Source organism: Manis javanica, chromosome 17, assembly GCF_040802235.1.
Source record: "Manis javanica isolate MJ-LG chromosome 17, MJ_LKY, whole genome shotgun sequence".
Classification (NCBI taxonomy): domain Eukaryota; kingdom Metazoa; phylum Chordata; class Mammalia; order Pholidota; family Manidae; genus Manis; species Manis javanica.
This window is the reverse complement of record NC_133172.1, coordinates 6,152,947-6,168,760: the sequence shown is the minus strand read 5'-3', so window position 1 is coordinate 6,168,760 and position 15,814 is coordinate 6,152,947. Positions and strand designations below refer to the sequence as shown.

The 15,814-nt window shown below is 46.3% G+C and overlaps 1 protein-coding gene across 26 annotated transcripts in view; it reads right to left on the bottom strand.

Annotated features, from left to right (window-relative positions):
• LOC140847185 (uncharacterized) overlaps positions 1-15,814 on the bottom strand; it is a 114,966-nt gene that overhangs the window by 24,081 nt on the left and 75,071 nt on the right. For 7 of the 26 annotated variants that reach the window (XM_073226604.1, XM_073226609.1, XM_073226608.1 and 4 more), the window contains 3 exons: positions 14,465-14,708; positions 1,782-1,877; positions 780-1,205 (listed from right to left, as the gene is read on the bottom strand). In XM_073226604.1, the coding sequence (XP_073082705.1) occupies positions 14,572-14,708 (137 nt within the window). In that variant the 3' untranslated portion in view covers positions 780-1,205; positions 1,782-1,877; positions 14,465-14,571. The other 19 variants (XM_073226602.1, XM_073226597.1, XM_073226600.1 and 16 more) reach the window with 17 other exon arrangements.

Genomic DNA, 15,814 nt, shown 5'->3' with positions numbered 1-15,814 from the left:
GCCTCATATAATTTCTGGAAGGAAAACATCATTTCTTTATAGGACTTGGAAATATGTTGCTCTACAGATGATTTTGAGCAAAGACTGGTGAGTAGAAATCTGTGTTATTTCAAAGCCATGAATTCTTTGTAAGTAACATTTTGGTATCTAATGCAAAAAACCAGATGTTACCGGTACACAAATGATTGATGACTCAACGCCCGACCCCCCACTGCCTCTCACCGCCCTTTGGAAAAGCCTTTGGCACCTCTCGGGGACGCCCACCCGCCTCTACCCTAGAGCCCCCGTCTCCCCCACAGAGCTCGGCTCCCAGCCCAAGACTCTCATGCTCAGGTGACCTGCTTTCCTTATCATTGTCAACCAGCCTCTCCAGTTGTGTCCACACGGCGCCACATCACATTCATACAGCAGAGTGATTATTTTTCTGTGCAGATTGTCTAGTACTAACATTATAACAAAAGGCCTTTATGACAAAGGGCCAATACCAACACAAAATTTGTGCAGTTAAACAAAATCAAATTTGTTTATTAGACAGCTAAGAAGTAATATTCCTACTAAATTTGAACAAGATTAATAAAACTCTTCCCTCATCTTTCACTGTTCAATACAGTACAAACGAGCAGTTATTCCTGGAAAAATGGTGAAGTTGCAGACAGTTGCCTCTCCTTCCTCCAGACCCCAGGGCGTCTGTGCACCCATTTCCCTTCCCACATGCCCCAGCCCCAGGCTCCAGATGGCCTAACGCATCAGGTTGGCATTATGTAAATTGATAATCTGTCGCATTTTCATATTGTCACTTTTATTGAACACTGTGAAACACATATTTCAAGTATCAATGTATCTCATGTTAGTGTAGATAGAACTGGAAAATATCCTTTTAATCAACATGTGTCAAAATATTTTTGACAGCTCACAGATCCGTATTTTCCCAAATTCATAAATACAGGATACACACCATTTCAAAACATTCAAATTATGTGGCTAAATGTTTGCCTTTCCATCAAAAATTTAGGGCATAGCGTCCACACACAAAGCTTAGAAGTCCGCACTCCGCACCTCAGCTCACACATTTCTCCCGTGCTGTCTCCAGTCTGTCAAATGTCTGTTCCTCTAAGACCAACTCTTCAAAAGCCAGCGTGCATGAATCAAGGCTCTTCATGCTCCCCTCGGTCCACCCGGGTCCTCTGGTGGGGCAGCCTGTGGGCCTGTCTCCAAGGGGAAGGAAACACAGGCTCTCAAGAGTGCACACTGGATGTGTGCACAGGAGCTGAGGGGTCAGTCCGTGTGGACTCACGCCTTCGCGGAGGAAGCACGACCGAGATGCACACGGATGGAGAGGGATCTGGTGAGAGGAAGGCTGTGAAAGGACAGAAGGAACGCAGCACGGGGTGCCTGCAGGGAAGGGAGTCGCCCCAGGAGGAAGAGGGTTAAGGCTGGTAGAAAACTACCTGCTGCCCGGGCGGTGGGTGCGAATAACATGAAAGCCCTACAGGGAAGGCAGGGCAGGAGCCGTGTCCAGGGGTAAGAAAGATGGGCCACGGGCAAGATTTACATAAGAAAGGGGCTTGGGAAGAACGTTACCGAACACGAGATCATCGGTGATGCTGACCTGGGGAGCTAAACATGACCCTGCCTTAATGTGGCCCTTACACAGCACATGATTTTTTGTTTCCCTTCTTTCTCTACAACCAGAGAGGTGTTGTGGAAGAAAAAGAAGGAAAGGTTAAAGAGAAAGACAACACTGAGTGCAACAATAGTCAAAGATCCAGAGCATTCCTTACCCGTCAAAGACAGTCTTTCCTTTGGATGTTCATTTGGCACTCGTTTCATAGCCTTGCATCACCGATCCGGTAGTGTGGGGCAGAAAGCAATATTATCTAAAATAAGAACACAGGTGATAGATGCCAGCTAAGCTCCTCAGGGCGTGCAAAATGACATATTATTAGATCTAAAGCAGAAAAAATAAGGAAATGAAAATTTTTGATCTTTCCATTTCAGTGATCAATGGTGAAACATTTGGACTCCATTTGAACAACAAAAATAAAAGGTCTCTGGATGACAAGCATCTCATTCAAATGGAATTTCATGAGGCAATAAAACGGCAGGGCCTCCACGTAAATGCCACCAAAGCCCCAGGAATGTGAGAGAAAAACCACCAGTCAGGAAAACTGGCTCTCAGTGCTCAGACGCAGCAGCAGTGATTCCCAGCAATTCCATTCTTGGCTTTTCTTGGAATAACAAACTCCGGAAAGAGACAAGGCGTGCAGTGCTCTGCTGACGTGGCGATGGGAGAAACCTCGGCCAGCAGCGACAGGACGGACTGGGCAGATTGGCCGCCGGCAGCCCTGGGACCCAAGCCATCAGCAAGCTCCAAGCTTGAGGAAGGCTCACCTGGGCATCTTCAGAAGACAAACTGACCATGAGACTCAAGGCCGCAGTCAGAGGGCAACTAGAAGAAGGGCAGCTAGTGTCCAAACATCTGCTCCAGTTCTGAACCTTCCTTGAAGCTTCCAAACCCCTGTTTTCATTTAATGCTGTTGGCCTTTGAACTGTTCAGACACAGAATTTTATGAATGGTGATGGGGAAAGGGGGTGGTGAGGCCAGGCTGAAATATGGCAGCGTGGCTGTTCTGTGCTGTCAGTCGGGGAAGAAACGTGGAAGCTGAAGGTGGTGACAGGCCAGTGGTGATCAAAGTAAAAGCCTATCTCCAGGCTGATTCGCGTAAACCAGGACTGCAAGGGAGGGGCTTTTCTTAAATATTTCCAAGTTTGGAGACTACGCACACACCCCATGTTCACTTACATCAAGGGCCCTTGTGATCAAAATACATTCTCTTCACTCAGTTGACTCATAAATCTAATGTCGTATGTTTAAAAACAATGTACAGTCAGAAATCATTGAATTTTTTTCTTTTGTTGGGTGTTATTGTTGAGTTTTCTTTCTTTTTTATCACCAACAGTTCCAATTCTGGACCACAAAACGATCTGTGAAAGTCAACCTTCTTGATTTCTAAGCCTTCATGCAAAGTTATTCATCCAGGAAAAAGAAGTGGGTGACAGTTGACTGCAAGAATCGACGCAATCACCCCAGATGTGAATATAAACAGCTATTGTATGGATGGTGTCAAGTGGTTCTCCAAGTGGTTCAGGGGCCTCAGATGGTCTCTGGGACCCGATCGGGGGCCCATGACGTCAGTCTATCTTCTCATCGTACTAGGATGTCATCTGCCTTTTTCGCTCTCACACTTCACAACTGTAGACTTTTCCAGAGGCTACGTGCCTCCAGATGAAGTCAGCGCTCTGCAGCTAATGGAATGGGCTTGTATATTCACGTACTTCAAAACTTCCCAATTGTATTTGATAAATTCTCACTTATTAATAACACAATAAACATTGGTAGATATAATGCACCTGAACAAGAGCTTTTTGGAGTCTTCAAAAACTTAAAATGTAAAGGGTTCTGAGAGCAAACTTCTACTAGAGACAGGAGGAGTCTTCAGGGAGCCCTTCCCCGCGACACCTTACCGACTAGTGACTCAGTGACGCAGAACCATGCAAGCAGCTGGGTATGTTTAAAAAATCAAAAATGTAAATATCCTTTACGTCTTTTTTTTACCTGAGTGGTAGAATTCTAGTGATCTCTAGTTCTCACCGGCAGCCTGGCTTTTTCCTCCCCTGGAATTACACTTGAGAAGGAATTCATCTCATCCAACACCCACTGCTCCCCCATTCTGCATTTGCAAGGAAACCCTTTTTGAACCCCCACCATGACTGTCACTCACTGAGCCTCTTAATCACGTACTTCCTGGCCCATTACCTTCTCCCCAGTGTGGTGATCACTCCCACTTCTTTTACTCATTTCCGATTATTTACAACCTATGTGCTCTTTTTCAAATTTGAAGTGATCTATTTCAAAAGCTGCGTGTTACGGCCTCTCCTGTGATGTCCTGCCCCCGGCTCCCCGCCTGGCCGGCGGAAGGACTCCCACGAGCTGGGTCTGGTCTGCGTCTTCTCCCTCCACAGACGTGGGTGTGGGCTTGGTGGGGAACAGCTTCTGTTCAACTACAGGGTTTGTTTACACGGTTTCAACCCACCAAGACTGAGATTTATAGGGTTTTTTCCCCCCTTTCCTTTAAGACTAGCACAGAGAATATGTTTGGTGATTGAACTGAATATGGGGCTGTTAATTTAGAAATTGAAAATTTGAGAGATAAAGGGAAGCAAAAAGCAAATGAACAAAATCACGAAGCTACAATTACTATGTATAATACACTAAATCCGATTCTGAACTTCCTGAAGGCTAAGGTAGAAAATAGAGGTTTGACTTCATTGGTTCCAGGCCCCCACCTACTAGAATAGGTGCTTAATCAATACTCCTTGGAAACTAATGCCTCTTCTCTGAGGACAAAGGCTGACTTTCTGTTCAGTGATATACTGGACATCACTGAAGACGCATCTCAAGAGAATGAGCTATCACCTCACACCAGGTAGGATGGTCAGCACAGAAAAGACTAGGAGCAGCAAATGCTGGCGAGCATGTGGAGAAAGGGGAACCCTCCTACACTGCTGGTGGGAATGTAAGCTAGTTCAACCATTGTGGAAAGCAGTATGGAGGTTCCTCAAAAAACTAAAAATAGAAATACCATTCAACCCGGGAATTCCACTCCTAGGAATTTACCCAAAGAAAACAGCTTCTCAGATTCAAGAAGACATATGCACCCCCATGTTTACGGCAGCACTATTTACAATGGCCAAGATATGAAAGCAACCTAAGTGTCCACCAGTAGATGAATGGATAAAGAAAAGGTGGTACATATACACCATAGAATACTATTCGGCCATAAGAAAGAAACAAATCCTACCATTTACAACAACATGGATGGAGCTGGAGGGTATTATGCTCAGTGAAATAAGTCAGGCAGAGAAAGACAAGTGCCAAATGATTTCCCTCATCTGTGGAGTATAAGAACAAAGCAAAACTGAAGGAACAAAAATAGCAGCAGACTCACACACTCCAAGAAGGGACTAGAGGTTACCAAAGGGAAGGGGTGGGGGAGGGCGGGTGGGGAGGGAGGGAGAAGGGGATTGAGGGGTATCATGATTGGTGCACATGGTGTGTCTGGGGTCACAGGGAAGACAGTGTAGCTCTGAGAGGACAAATAGGGACTCTGTGGCCTTACTACATCGATGGACAGTGACTGCAGTGGGGTATGGGGGAGCCACTCGATAATAACAGTGAATGTAATAACCACATTGTTTTCCTTGCGAAACCTTCAAAAGAATGTGTATCAATGATACCTTAATAAAAATAAATTAATTAAAACAAAAATGTAACGGCAGGTTATGACAGCAAAACAAACAAATTTTTTTAAATTCTGGGACCTATACCCTCACTCAAATCTTTTTAATATTGGAGAAGGAAAACTCAAGTCATAATATATGGTGAGAACTTTTTTCACTGATAAACATTATACCAATAGTTTTGTGCAAGATGTTTCCTTGGGTTAATACTAGCACACCATTACCGTCAGTCACTGCCCCACAGATGAACTGACTGTTCCATCTGCACACATCCCAGAAGCCTCTGCGGAAAACCGAAGGAACAAGCTCACAGTCAGCACCTACTGTGTGCTGGGAGCTCCACGTGTACGTTCACGTAAGCTCCCTACACATGTGGGGAGCAGGCGCCATCATGAGCGGCTCCAGCGCTGCGAGACTGATACTCCTCAGCACGGGACAGTGTGGCCAGAGTCGCGCAGGGGCCAGGGGAGCAAGCGTTCACTGCCAGGTCTGCCTGACCCCAAGACCCCCGCCGGCCCCTCTCTACTAGGCCGCCTCCTGGAAGCCATCCCCTGCTATCAAAAACCTTCCAAAACCACACCTGCGTCACGGACCCCCGCTGACCCAGAGATATTAACTGCAAGGATTCTCCAAGCATTTTCCCCCTACCTTTCCCAAGAATCTGTCAAGTAAAATGACCTAAGAGCAAGAATCTTTTCTTTTAAAAGGAATTTAGACAACAAAACCCTTCATTTATATTTTGCTTTTTCATCACCAACTTTGCTGTAATTTAGAAAAGCAAAAGCTTAGCCGCCTAGCTTTTTATAGCTGGGATGGTACGGGGAGGAAGGATTTCGGCAATTACACACACGCAAGGGCAGAAAATGCCAAAGCCCCAGAATACGCCAGACTTCCCCAGGGGGCGGTGAGGGAAGGTGTCCAGGAGCCCCGCCCGCTGCCTGCGCCCCCACCAGCCACGGCGCTGAGGGGAAGGAAGGCGGAGGGAAGACACTTTGTCACATCGATCTGCGTGCCCTCAGCTGTCCCTGACGGCTGCTCTAGATCAAAAAAGGCCAGATAATGCTTGGCACATCTGATTTTCAAAATGGGTGCATAACTGTGTGTGCTGTGTTTAAAATGGAATTTTTAAAAAGGCTAGAAAGAAATACAGCCAAAGGTTAAACAGAACTTACACCCGGATAGTGTGGGATTACCAACTGTGAGTTCCAGCTGCGTTTTTCGACTTCTTCCAAAATTATCAGATGTTATTCTTATAAGAAATGTCTATGTAACTGCCTGTGGTATATCAGTTTAAATATTTCCATTTTCAAGTTTTAAAGAAGTTGGAACTAGAGGGAACTACCCAGAACAGCTGCTTTCTGATGAGCCCCAGAAAACTGAAGTCACGGAGGGGATTCGACTACTACAGACGCAAACCGCCTGGGATGTGTTTGCCCGGGTCGCCCTGTTCCTGGTGGGAGGCCAGCAGGCCAGAAGACCTATGTCACTATAAGCTTTCAACCTTTTGTGCCAGGACTCTTCCTGTAACTGGGGTCTCTTTCTCGTTTCATCATCAATTTTCAAATTTCTAAAATACATCCAGTAAATTCACCAGTTTCCTTTGTCAACTGGGTTGAAACTTAACAAATTGCCCCCCCTTTCTAGCAGGAATGGCGCAAGGCCCAGTTCATTGCTGCAGTGGCATCACCTGTGCGCCTCTGACAACCGTGACTACCTCGGCTCTCACAGGACAGGAGACATGTATCTGAGCGCCGGTTTCTGGCCGGAATCCAGCAGCCCCCGCACGGGGCACTTCCCTGAAATACTTCATTTGCTCATTCACTCATTTATTGCAACACTTAAGAGGCAGATCCTTGGTACTCACTGGGGGAGTGTGGTTCCCTGTCCTCCAGGGACTCACAACCTGCTTGGGAAAACCCACCGACATGAAACGTCATATAGGAAAATGATGCAATGGAGATTTGGGAGACTTGAGGAGGTGCCACACAAGTGGCGTTATGATGGCCGCGCGCGAGGATTCGGGAGGCAAACAGGAGGGGAAGGGACTCCGGGACGAAAGGGGGCAGCACCCCAGATGAGTAAGTAACTGACTTGTGTCGCTTACAGGTGTCCCTGGAACATCTTGGTCCTCTCCTTCTCTACCCTTGACAAACAAAAAAACATGGAAACGTCACAAATTCCTGCATGCTATGGAACCCAACAACCATAAATGCTCTGAAAATATAAAATGGAACACAAATACTAACCACTGTTCACAACAAGCAAAGGGGAAAAGGTGTCGTTGCCGCTCCATCTGGAAGTGAACCATCTCAACCAGAGAGACAAGCACAAAACGCCCGAGGACGCAGGGGCTGCAGACCGAAGGGCCCGGATGCTGCCTCGGAGGGAGGAGAGGAAAGACCTGCTGCTGTTTTGATATTTAATAATTCTGGTATTTTATACTCCTCACTAGCCACACTGACAAAAACACAGCTTCATTTCTAAGACAGAGCCCCGGGGGCAATTAAGTAATTCAGTCCCGCCTGCTCAACTGATGATGGTGTTGTTCACTGTGAATACACAGTTTCTTTTCCTCTTAAAAGAGCTGGAACCGAAAAAAAATATCCTGAACTGACTCTGGCCTCTTAACATTGAAGAAAGCGGACAGCACTGTTTTTATTTATTCAACCACCATTCCTCCAGTTCACTCATTTACCCACACCTCGGTGCGCTGCTGTGTTGTGCCCTAGTTGGCATGCGCTGCCCTCCAGAGGCGACGTTAGTTTCCTAGGGTTGCTGCAGCGAATTACCAGAAACCGGATGGCCTGACACAATACACACCTATTCCTGCACTGTTCCGGAGGCTGGAAGTCTGAAGTCCAGGTGTCGTCAGAGAGGGTTTCTTCCGCAGGCTGGAAGGAGAATCCGCTCCAGTCTGTCTCCTCTAGCTTGAGGTGGTGCCGCCTCCCCCTGGCACTCCTCGGCTCGTGAACTCACCACTCCAGTCTCGGCCTGTCTTCCCACGGCCATCTCCCCCGTGTCTGTCTGTGTCTTGTCTCCTCCCCTTACTGGACAGCAGTCGTCCTGGATTAGGGCCCACCGAATCGAGGGTGACCTCATCTTCACTTGGTCGCACTTGCAAAAACCCTACTCCAGTCATGTTCACAGCTACTGGGCCTAAGACTTCCACATATCTTTTGGGGGTACACAGATCAACCCACGACAGAGAACATGTACGTCATTACATGCCATAGCTGACTTATCCTACTGCCTGCTCCACCAAGCCAGAGGCTGTCACTGACATTAAGGAGACTGCAGTCACACACACACACACACACACCCATCTGCCCATCTCCCTTGCTCTGGTCACAGCTGCGGGTTTAGCTGGCGGGTTTCATTGTGCTCTTACTGACCCCTCCACCCGAAGACCGTGAGCTCCGGGAGCACAGGCACCATGTCTGCTTTCTGCTCCCCATTACATCCCCATATCCTTGCATAGTGCCAGTGACACACAGGCTTTCAGGAAAGTATTGTTGGGTAAAGGTATGGAGAGATGAACAAACCAGCCAGATATAAATGAGAGAGGCCCACATGGGTAAAGTGGTACACACAGTAGGCCAGCAATGAGGAAGAGAGAGGAAAAAATGATTGATTCTGATTAGTAGGACTGAGGAAGGTTTCATGAAAGAGAAGGCATTTGAACTCAGGCTTGTGGGGTTAATAGGCTCTTATAAGCAAATAAGGAGTTAAAATGTATCCCTCACCGACCAAAGGCTACAGACACAAAGCATGACCTCGGGGGGAACAGCAAAGAGGCCAGACGAGCTGCAGCCAAGGGTACGTGAAGGACGAGGAACACCGCGGAATGAAGGAGGAGGGAAGGCAGCTGGCAGGGCTCCGAGCACAGGTGCCCTGAGCGCAGTCGGGTGCCACTGAGCTTTGCTGAGAAGGGAGATGACAGGGTCCTGCCGGCGCTTCAGACGAAACAAGTACATAGAAATGACGCGTGCCAGTGTCCCTGCATCACCCTCCTGCCTGAGTATAGTTCTTGTATTACTATGAGGAGTACTTTAAATTCACCTGTGCATCCGCGATGTACTTGCTTGCCTAAGGAACTAAGAACTGTACTTAAATGGTAACATTTTCAAATTATTAATTTGATATGTATGTATTAATTACTGTATACATTATATAATTACATGCTTTTACAATTAAAAGATCGTATCTGAGGAGTACTTAAATAGGAAGATGTCCCAGGTCCTAAACCTCTTCTCAGAATACTAAAGCCCAGGGGAAGATGGATTTTCTACCACAGCAGCAGGAAGGACTTCCACCTGCAGCGAAACCTTCCGGGTTCTGGGCTAAGCCTGATGCGTTGGTTTCAACTTGAGTCTGGGAAGCACACCGACCAATAACACGCACAAGGAGGCGGCGGGGACTCCCATCTGCTGTTCCCTCCGTGAAGCGCCAGACCCCACCACTCCCCACGGACATCTGCAGAGCAGGCGAGCACCATCACAGCGGGGCTGAGAAGGCAGCCCTGTCACCCATGGAAGTGTGTTCGGAAGCTGGGACCCTGCAAAGGGAGAGCTCCTTAGTACGGTCTCAATGCCTCCAAATGTTTTCGGTAACGATGCGAACACTCTTAGGAAGAAGTATTCTGCCACTCCCCTAAAAAGAGGCTCCCTGTACGGAACAGTTAACCTAAAGACAACTTGCCCAGCCAACAGGTTCTGCGTAGGCAAACGGCAGGCTGTGCGCACGGAAAGGGCCCGAGAGAGCAGAACGGAGACGGCATGAAGGACAAAGAAACCTCGTCTCATCTTCACAGGCCCCAGGACGTGGGCCCCAGAATTTCTAGTTTATGGTCATCTCTTTGTTATTTAGACTGGAAGACACTGGAAGGTTTAGGACTGTGCTTATCTTGTTTCATACTAGCTGCCAATTCCTATCACTATGCCAAGCACACAGATGTCCAAAAAATGTGTACTAAAAAGCACGGAGTGCCAGACAGGACAGCTCCTACCCTGCTGCACTGGAGCATAGTTCTCTGACCTTGAGCATAACCATGCATATAACATGTATTTATTTATATACTTTATATATATATATATATATTTTAATGTAATCACTTAAGTATACTTCTAAATTCCTTAGACAAATAGTACACAGCAGATACACAGATAAACATAAGTGAAAATTCTGCCTATGATTCTACTACCTCCCCCACTGAACAGTGACCTCCCTAAGAAAAGGAATAATATTTACTTATTCCTAGTAGATTGCTTGACATTAGAAACACAATTCTTGAGTCTCAGGAAGCTCAAGTAACTTGCGTGAAGTTAAATAGCTAATTAAAAGGAGGCTTAGGTTGGAGCTAGGTCTCTCTCCACCCAAAACCTATGCTTTTCCTATATACCAGACGGTAAAAGCAGATCCTATGACACGGCTTGGATGCACCGGGCCTTGTGGGAGGGTTACAGTGTCTTTAGGGACAGCCTGTGCCCCAGCCTTGGATGACACACAACGTGCATGATTATTTAGTGCGTTTCAATTATTTAATGCCTAGTCAAAACACAGTGACGTCATTTACACATATGCGGAAGCATGTCCATTCCCAATGGTGGGTGTCAGTAATCATTTTCTGAAATACAGGGAGATTTGGGTCCTAATGATCCTAAATTTCTATTTAAATGGGGTAAGCTTAGGTGGACATAAAAATTTTTTAAAGAAAATTTTTAAAAGGCCAGTTCCTATTTTATGTATCATCTAGCTCTCATTAGGAACTATTGTAAATCTCCTGCTCAAACCTCTTCTCCTAAAACTCCTATCCATGTTCTTACTCAAGGAAACACAGCAAAGAATAAATCTTCAAAAACAAATTATTTTTAAACTTCAGCTCCCCACAGAGAAAAACGAGTTTATCCTTTTGCCCGAAGACCAAAAAAAAATTTTTTTAATTGAAAAAAAAAACAACTTACAAAACACACTGGGCTTAAACCTTCTTTTATAAACTCTCCAGTTAGGAAATTATAAGTTAAGCACAGTGGATAAAGTGAAGGTTCCCGTAGCCAGGATTCTCATCTGGCCCTGGTTGGCTGGCTCCTCCACACGTGTGGGCAAAACGTTGCTACTGACTGTATATGAAGCTCCGTGCAGTTTTTAGGTGGAGAGAGACCTAGCTCTGGTTTTAGCATAGGTTTTAGGTGGAGAGAGACCTAGCTCTGGGCGACATGCACAAGGCTGCAGGGCTGCATGGCCCCAGGGCAGCAGAGACTGGAGTGGTGGCACTCCCAGGACAGAGCCTGAGACGGCTGAGGCGCAGAGAGGCCCACAGGAGAGACCAGCTGGCTGCGTGCAGACTTGCTCTAAGGTGGATGGGATTCTTGTACTTGACCTGCCACCATGGGAATAAAGTTGGGTATAACCCTTTGACCCCAAGAACGTTCTACTGTCATTTCTTTGGTCACACTGAATCCGTAGTGAACTTGTTTGGGGCCGAAACCCATTGGCAAGACACTGTGTCAGGAAAATGATAAAGTATTTGGTATTAATAATCCTGCTCCTGCTTGCCGGCCTGACACCGGACTGGCTGTATTTCGTTATCCCGACAGAGAAACAGTGGGACCCCACCAATCAAATGTGTCCTCTTCCTGCCACAGGCACCACCACAAGGAAGCAGTGTATTAGCCGGAACACCAGACACCTAGAGGCTGTGGCAACTGGGACTTAGATAATTCTAATTAAAAGTAGAAAAGAAACCAAAATAACAATCATAATTTTTAAGACCCTGTATGAACTGGAAGGAGGGAGGAGAAAAACAATTTATTTAGTAACAGCTGTGCAGTCTAATTTTTTTTTTAATCATGCATGTACTTTCAAAAGCACTCATTCCCAACTGCTGTCTCCATACTGGCAAATCCAAGAAATTCAAGACACTGTAGACGGGAATAGATTTGCTCTTAAATCTCAAGGTCAAAGGCAGCATCTGCTGTTTCAGAGAAAAGGGCTTTTTCTTTGCTGGTTAGTTTGTTGTGGGGTTTTCTTAATAAAATAAAATTAAAACAAAAGTAAACACAAATTTTCTAGATGTTCCTTCAGCACCTTAGGTGTTGCAAAATAGAAAAAAACTCCATTAAAAAAAAGAAGAAAACCAGTGTTTGATATTTGAATTGCATGGAAAGCAGTCATGCTGTTGTTTTTAAAGTTGACAGGAAAATTCATTTTCATACCAAGTCTCTCTCAATGCATTTGGCCATTAAATTATTCAAGGAATTTCTCTGCATATAAAGACTGATAGTATCTATGCAAACCATTTCTGAAAAGTACTTTCACCTCCTATAGGAGACAGATGGACAACAGGAAAACAGCCTATCGTATTCCAGGCAGACGAAAAGATTGCAGTTGATCACATTAACACACCAGGCGGGGAAAGAATCATAGAAGTAGCCAGATGAGAAATAACCGACAAATGGAACCAAATATTGTTCAGAGCCATCATTTTGCAAATAAACATAATTTGGAGCCCTTTGTAATTCTATTTTACCTGTTCCATGTTCAGAATCCTAGCTAAATTAGCATAAATGTCAGTTCCAATTTAACCAGACTGAAAATCTAGTGGAACCTTATAAAAATGTGCTGGTATCAGGGGAAAAACGCACCACCTGCTTCAAAAGCTTTTTGTGTTTTGGTAAAAAATGTGTTCTAAATCTGATTGTGTGAGTTGGATCCATAGTATTTCAGACTGTGGGATTTTTTTTTTTTTGTACTTTTACATGATTTTTATCAGCATCCCTTGAGAAAATATTATTGCTTCTACGAAACCTAAACAGTTCCTATTGATCAATCTCTCACAGATGAAGGGGTTTCTGAAAATTATATTTCAGGAATGGTCAATATGAAAAGATTACAATGTCATTAAAATCACAGATGAACTACAGCTGAAGATTCTCAGAAGCGGACTGCCTTGCCAATGGTTTTCAGCCCTGCGCAAGTTCACTGTGGATTCAGTGTGACCAAAGAAATCAACAGCAAAACGTTCTTGGGGTGAAAGGGTTATACCCAACTTTATTTCCAGGTGGCAGGTCAGTCACTAGAAGCCCGTCTCTGCCTCTGGGCCCCTCTGTTTGCACAGTCATCCTGCACAGCCGTCCTCTGGGCCTCTGTCCTTGGTGCTGCCACCACTCCAGCCTCTGCTCTGCTCTCCTGCAGCCTTGCAGCCCCGCCACTGTGTGGTGCGCGGAGCACTGGGAGGAGCTCTTTTTATAGACTCAAACTGCCCACAGGTGTGCAGTGGGCTAGTCAGCCAGGGCCAAGTGAGAATCCTGGCCACAGGAACTCTCATTTATCCACCCTCCACCCCTCCAGGATTCTCTCCTCTCGGTACCTGTGCAAGGAAGCTGGAAAATTGTTCTCCAGCCTCTCCAGCAGGAAGTCCTGCAGACACACAGGCCGGACTCGTGGCTCTGTCTCTGACCTCTGCCTCTCTGGTCTTGATGGCTGGAACTGCTGCTCTGGTTTCAGCTGTTGCTATAGCTCCAGTGAGATCCTATGTGGCTTCCCGTCTAATTTCCTTCCATCTACTCCTGCCTGTATCAAATCAACCCACATCTGGGTCCTTGTAACCCTCACAAGGCCCCTCAAATTCCTCCTATGAGTAACAGGTCTTATTTCTTTCCGGGTTCTCGCTGACTCAGCTACTGTACGTGTCACCTCGCATTTTGTAATCGCTGCCTCAAGGCACGCTGCACCATCAGGGAAGACAGCTTTCCCACCTCTGATCCTGACAGAACAATTCCATCCATCCCCAAGTCCCACAGATGCAGGAGCCAAGCCGACACTGACTCCGAGGGCTTCTGCCTAAACTGGGAGCCCAAACCCACCGGCTCAGCCTGAGCACAGGTGGAGACCACAGAGTGCCCCCCAACCTGGGAGGGGCCTGCTCCTCTCCTGGGGGACTTTCAGCTGCTGGGTCTTTGTTTTCTTTATAACCACTGGGCCTGCTTTCAATACAGGAGGCGCCAGGGCCTCCCGCACCACCCCCTTCATCCTCCCCCAGCTCCTCCATTTCCGGGGCTGATGGCACCTTTCCCTCCGCTCCCCCACGTGCCTCCTCTGCTACAACCTTTACCTTTTCTACTGTGCCTCGCAGCAAGGCTACCTCTGTCTTCAGAAGCTCTCTTACCTTCAGCTCAATGCTGCGCAGCTGACGTTCTCGTGCAGCCTCCGCCTGTGCCTCCCTCAGGAGTTCGTCCTTTTCCTTGACGGCCTCTTCCTCCTTCAGAACACCTGTCAGCGCTGCCGTCTGGTCTCCAAGGGCCCCTTGCTGCCGGTGCTCTCGTGCTCCCGCCTCAGGGCATCCACAGAAGTCTGCAGCTCGTGTTCTCGCGCCGCTATTTCTTGGGTCTCCTCTGTAGACCTTTTTAAGACTGTGAGAAGATAAGGGTGCGGAAAAAGAAAGGGGGCATTACAATTAGCATGTTTAATGTGTGTGGGGGGCGGCATGGGGAGGGCTGTGCAACACAGAGAAGACAAGTTGGTGATTCTGCAGCATCTTACTACGCTCACAGACAGTGACTGTAATGGGGTTTGTGCGGGGGACTTGGTGAACGGGGGAGCCTAGTAAACATGTTCTTCATGTAACTGTAGATTAATGATACCAAAATAAAGTTTAAAAAAAGATGTACGCACCCCTATGTTTATCGCTGCACTATTTGCAATAGACAAGATATGGAAGCAACCTAAGTGTCCATCAGTAGCTGAGTACAGAAAGAAAATGTGGGACATAAACACAGTGGAATATTATTCGGCCATGAAAAGAAAAGAAATCCTGCCATTTGCAACACCATGGATGGAGCTAGAGGGACTTATACTCAGTGAAATAAGCCAGGAGGAGGAAGACAAACACCGTATGATTTCAGTCATTTATGGAATATAAAAGAAAGCAAAACAGAAGGACCAAAAGAGCATTAGACTCAAACATACTGAGAAGTGACTCGTGGTTACCAAGGGAGAGGAACTGGGGATGGTGGGGGGAAGGGCGAGAGGGATGCAGAGGCCCAGTAATTCACAGTCACAGTGTAAGCTGGTCGTGGGACAGCAGCACAGCATGGAGAATACAGTCAGTGTTTCTGGAACATCTTTCTACATTGGCAGATAACAATCATAATAATATGGGTAACTGCTGCACCCCTGTACTGTACATCTGAAGCCAACATAACACTGTATAGCAGAGACACCTCAATAACAAGTAATCAGCAAAAGACCTAAACAGACATTTCTCAAAGAAGACGTACAAATGGTCAACGCGTATGTGAAAAGTTACGCAACATCACTCATCATCAGGGAAAAGCAAAGCAAAACTACGATGACATATCATTTCACACTTGTTAAAATGGCTATTATTAAAACCCAAATGATAACGAAAACTGGCAAGGATGTGGAACAAAAGGGAACATCGTCACAGTGTTGGTGGGAATGGAAATGGGTACGATCACTATGGGAAACATAACGGAGGGTTCTCAAAAAATTAAAA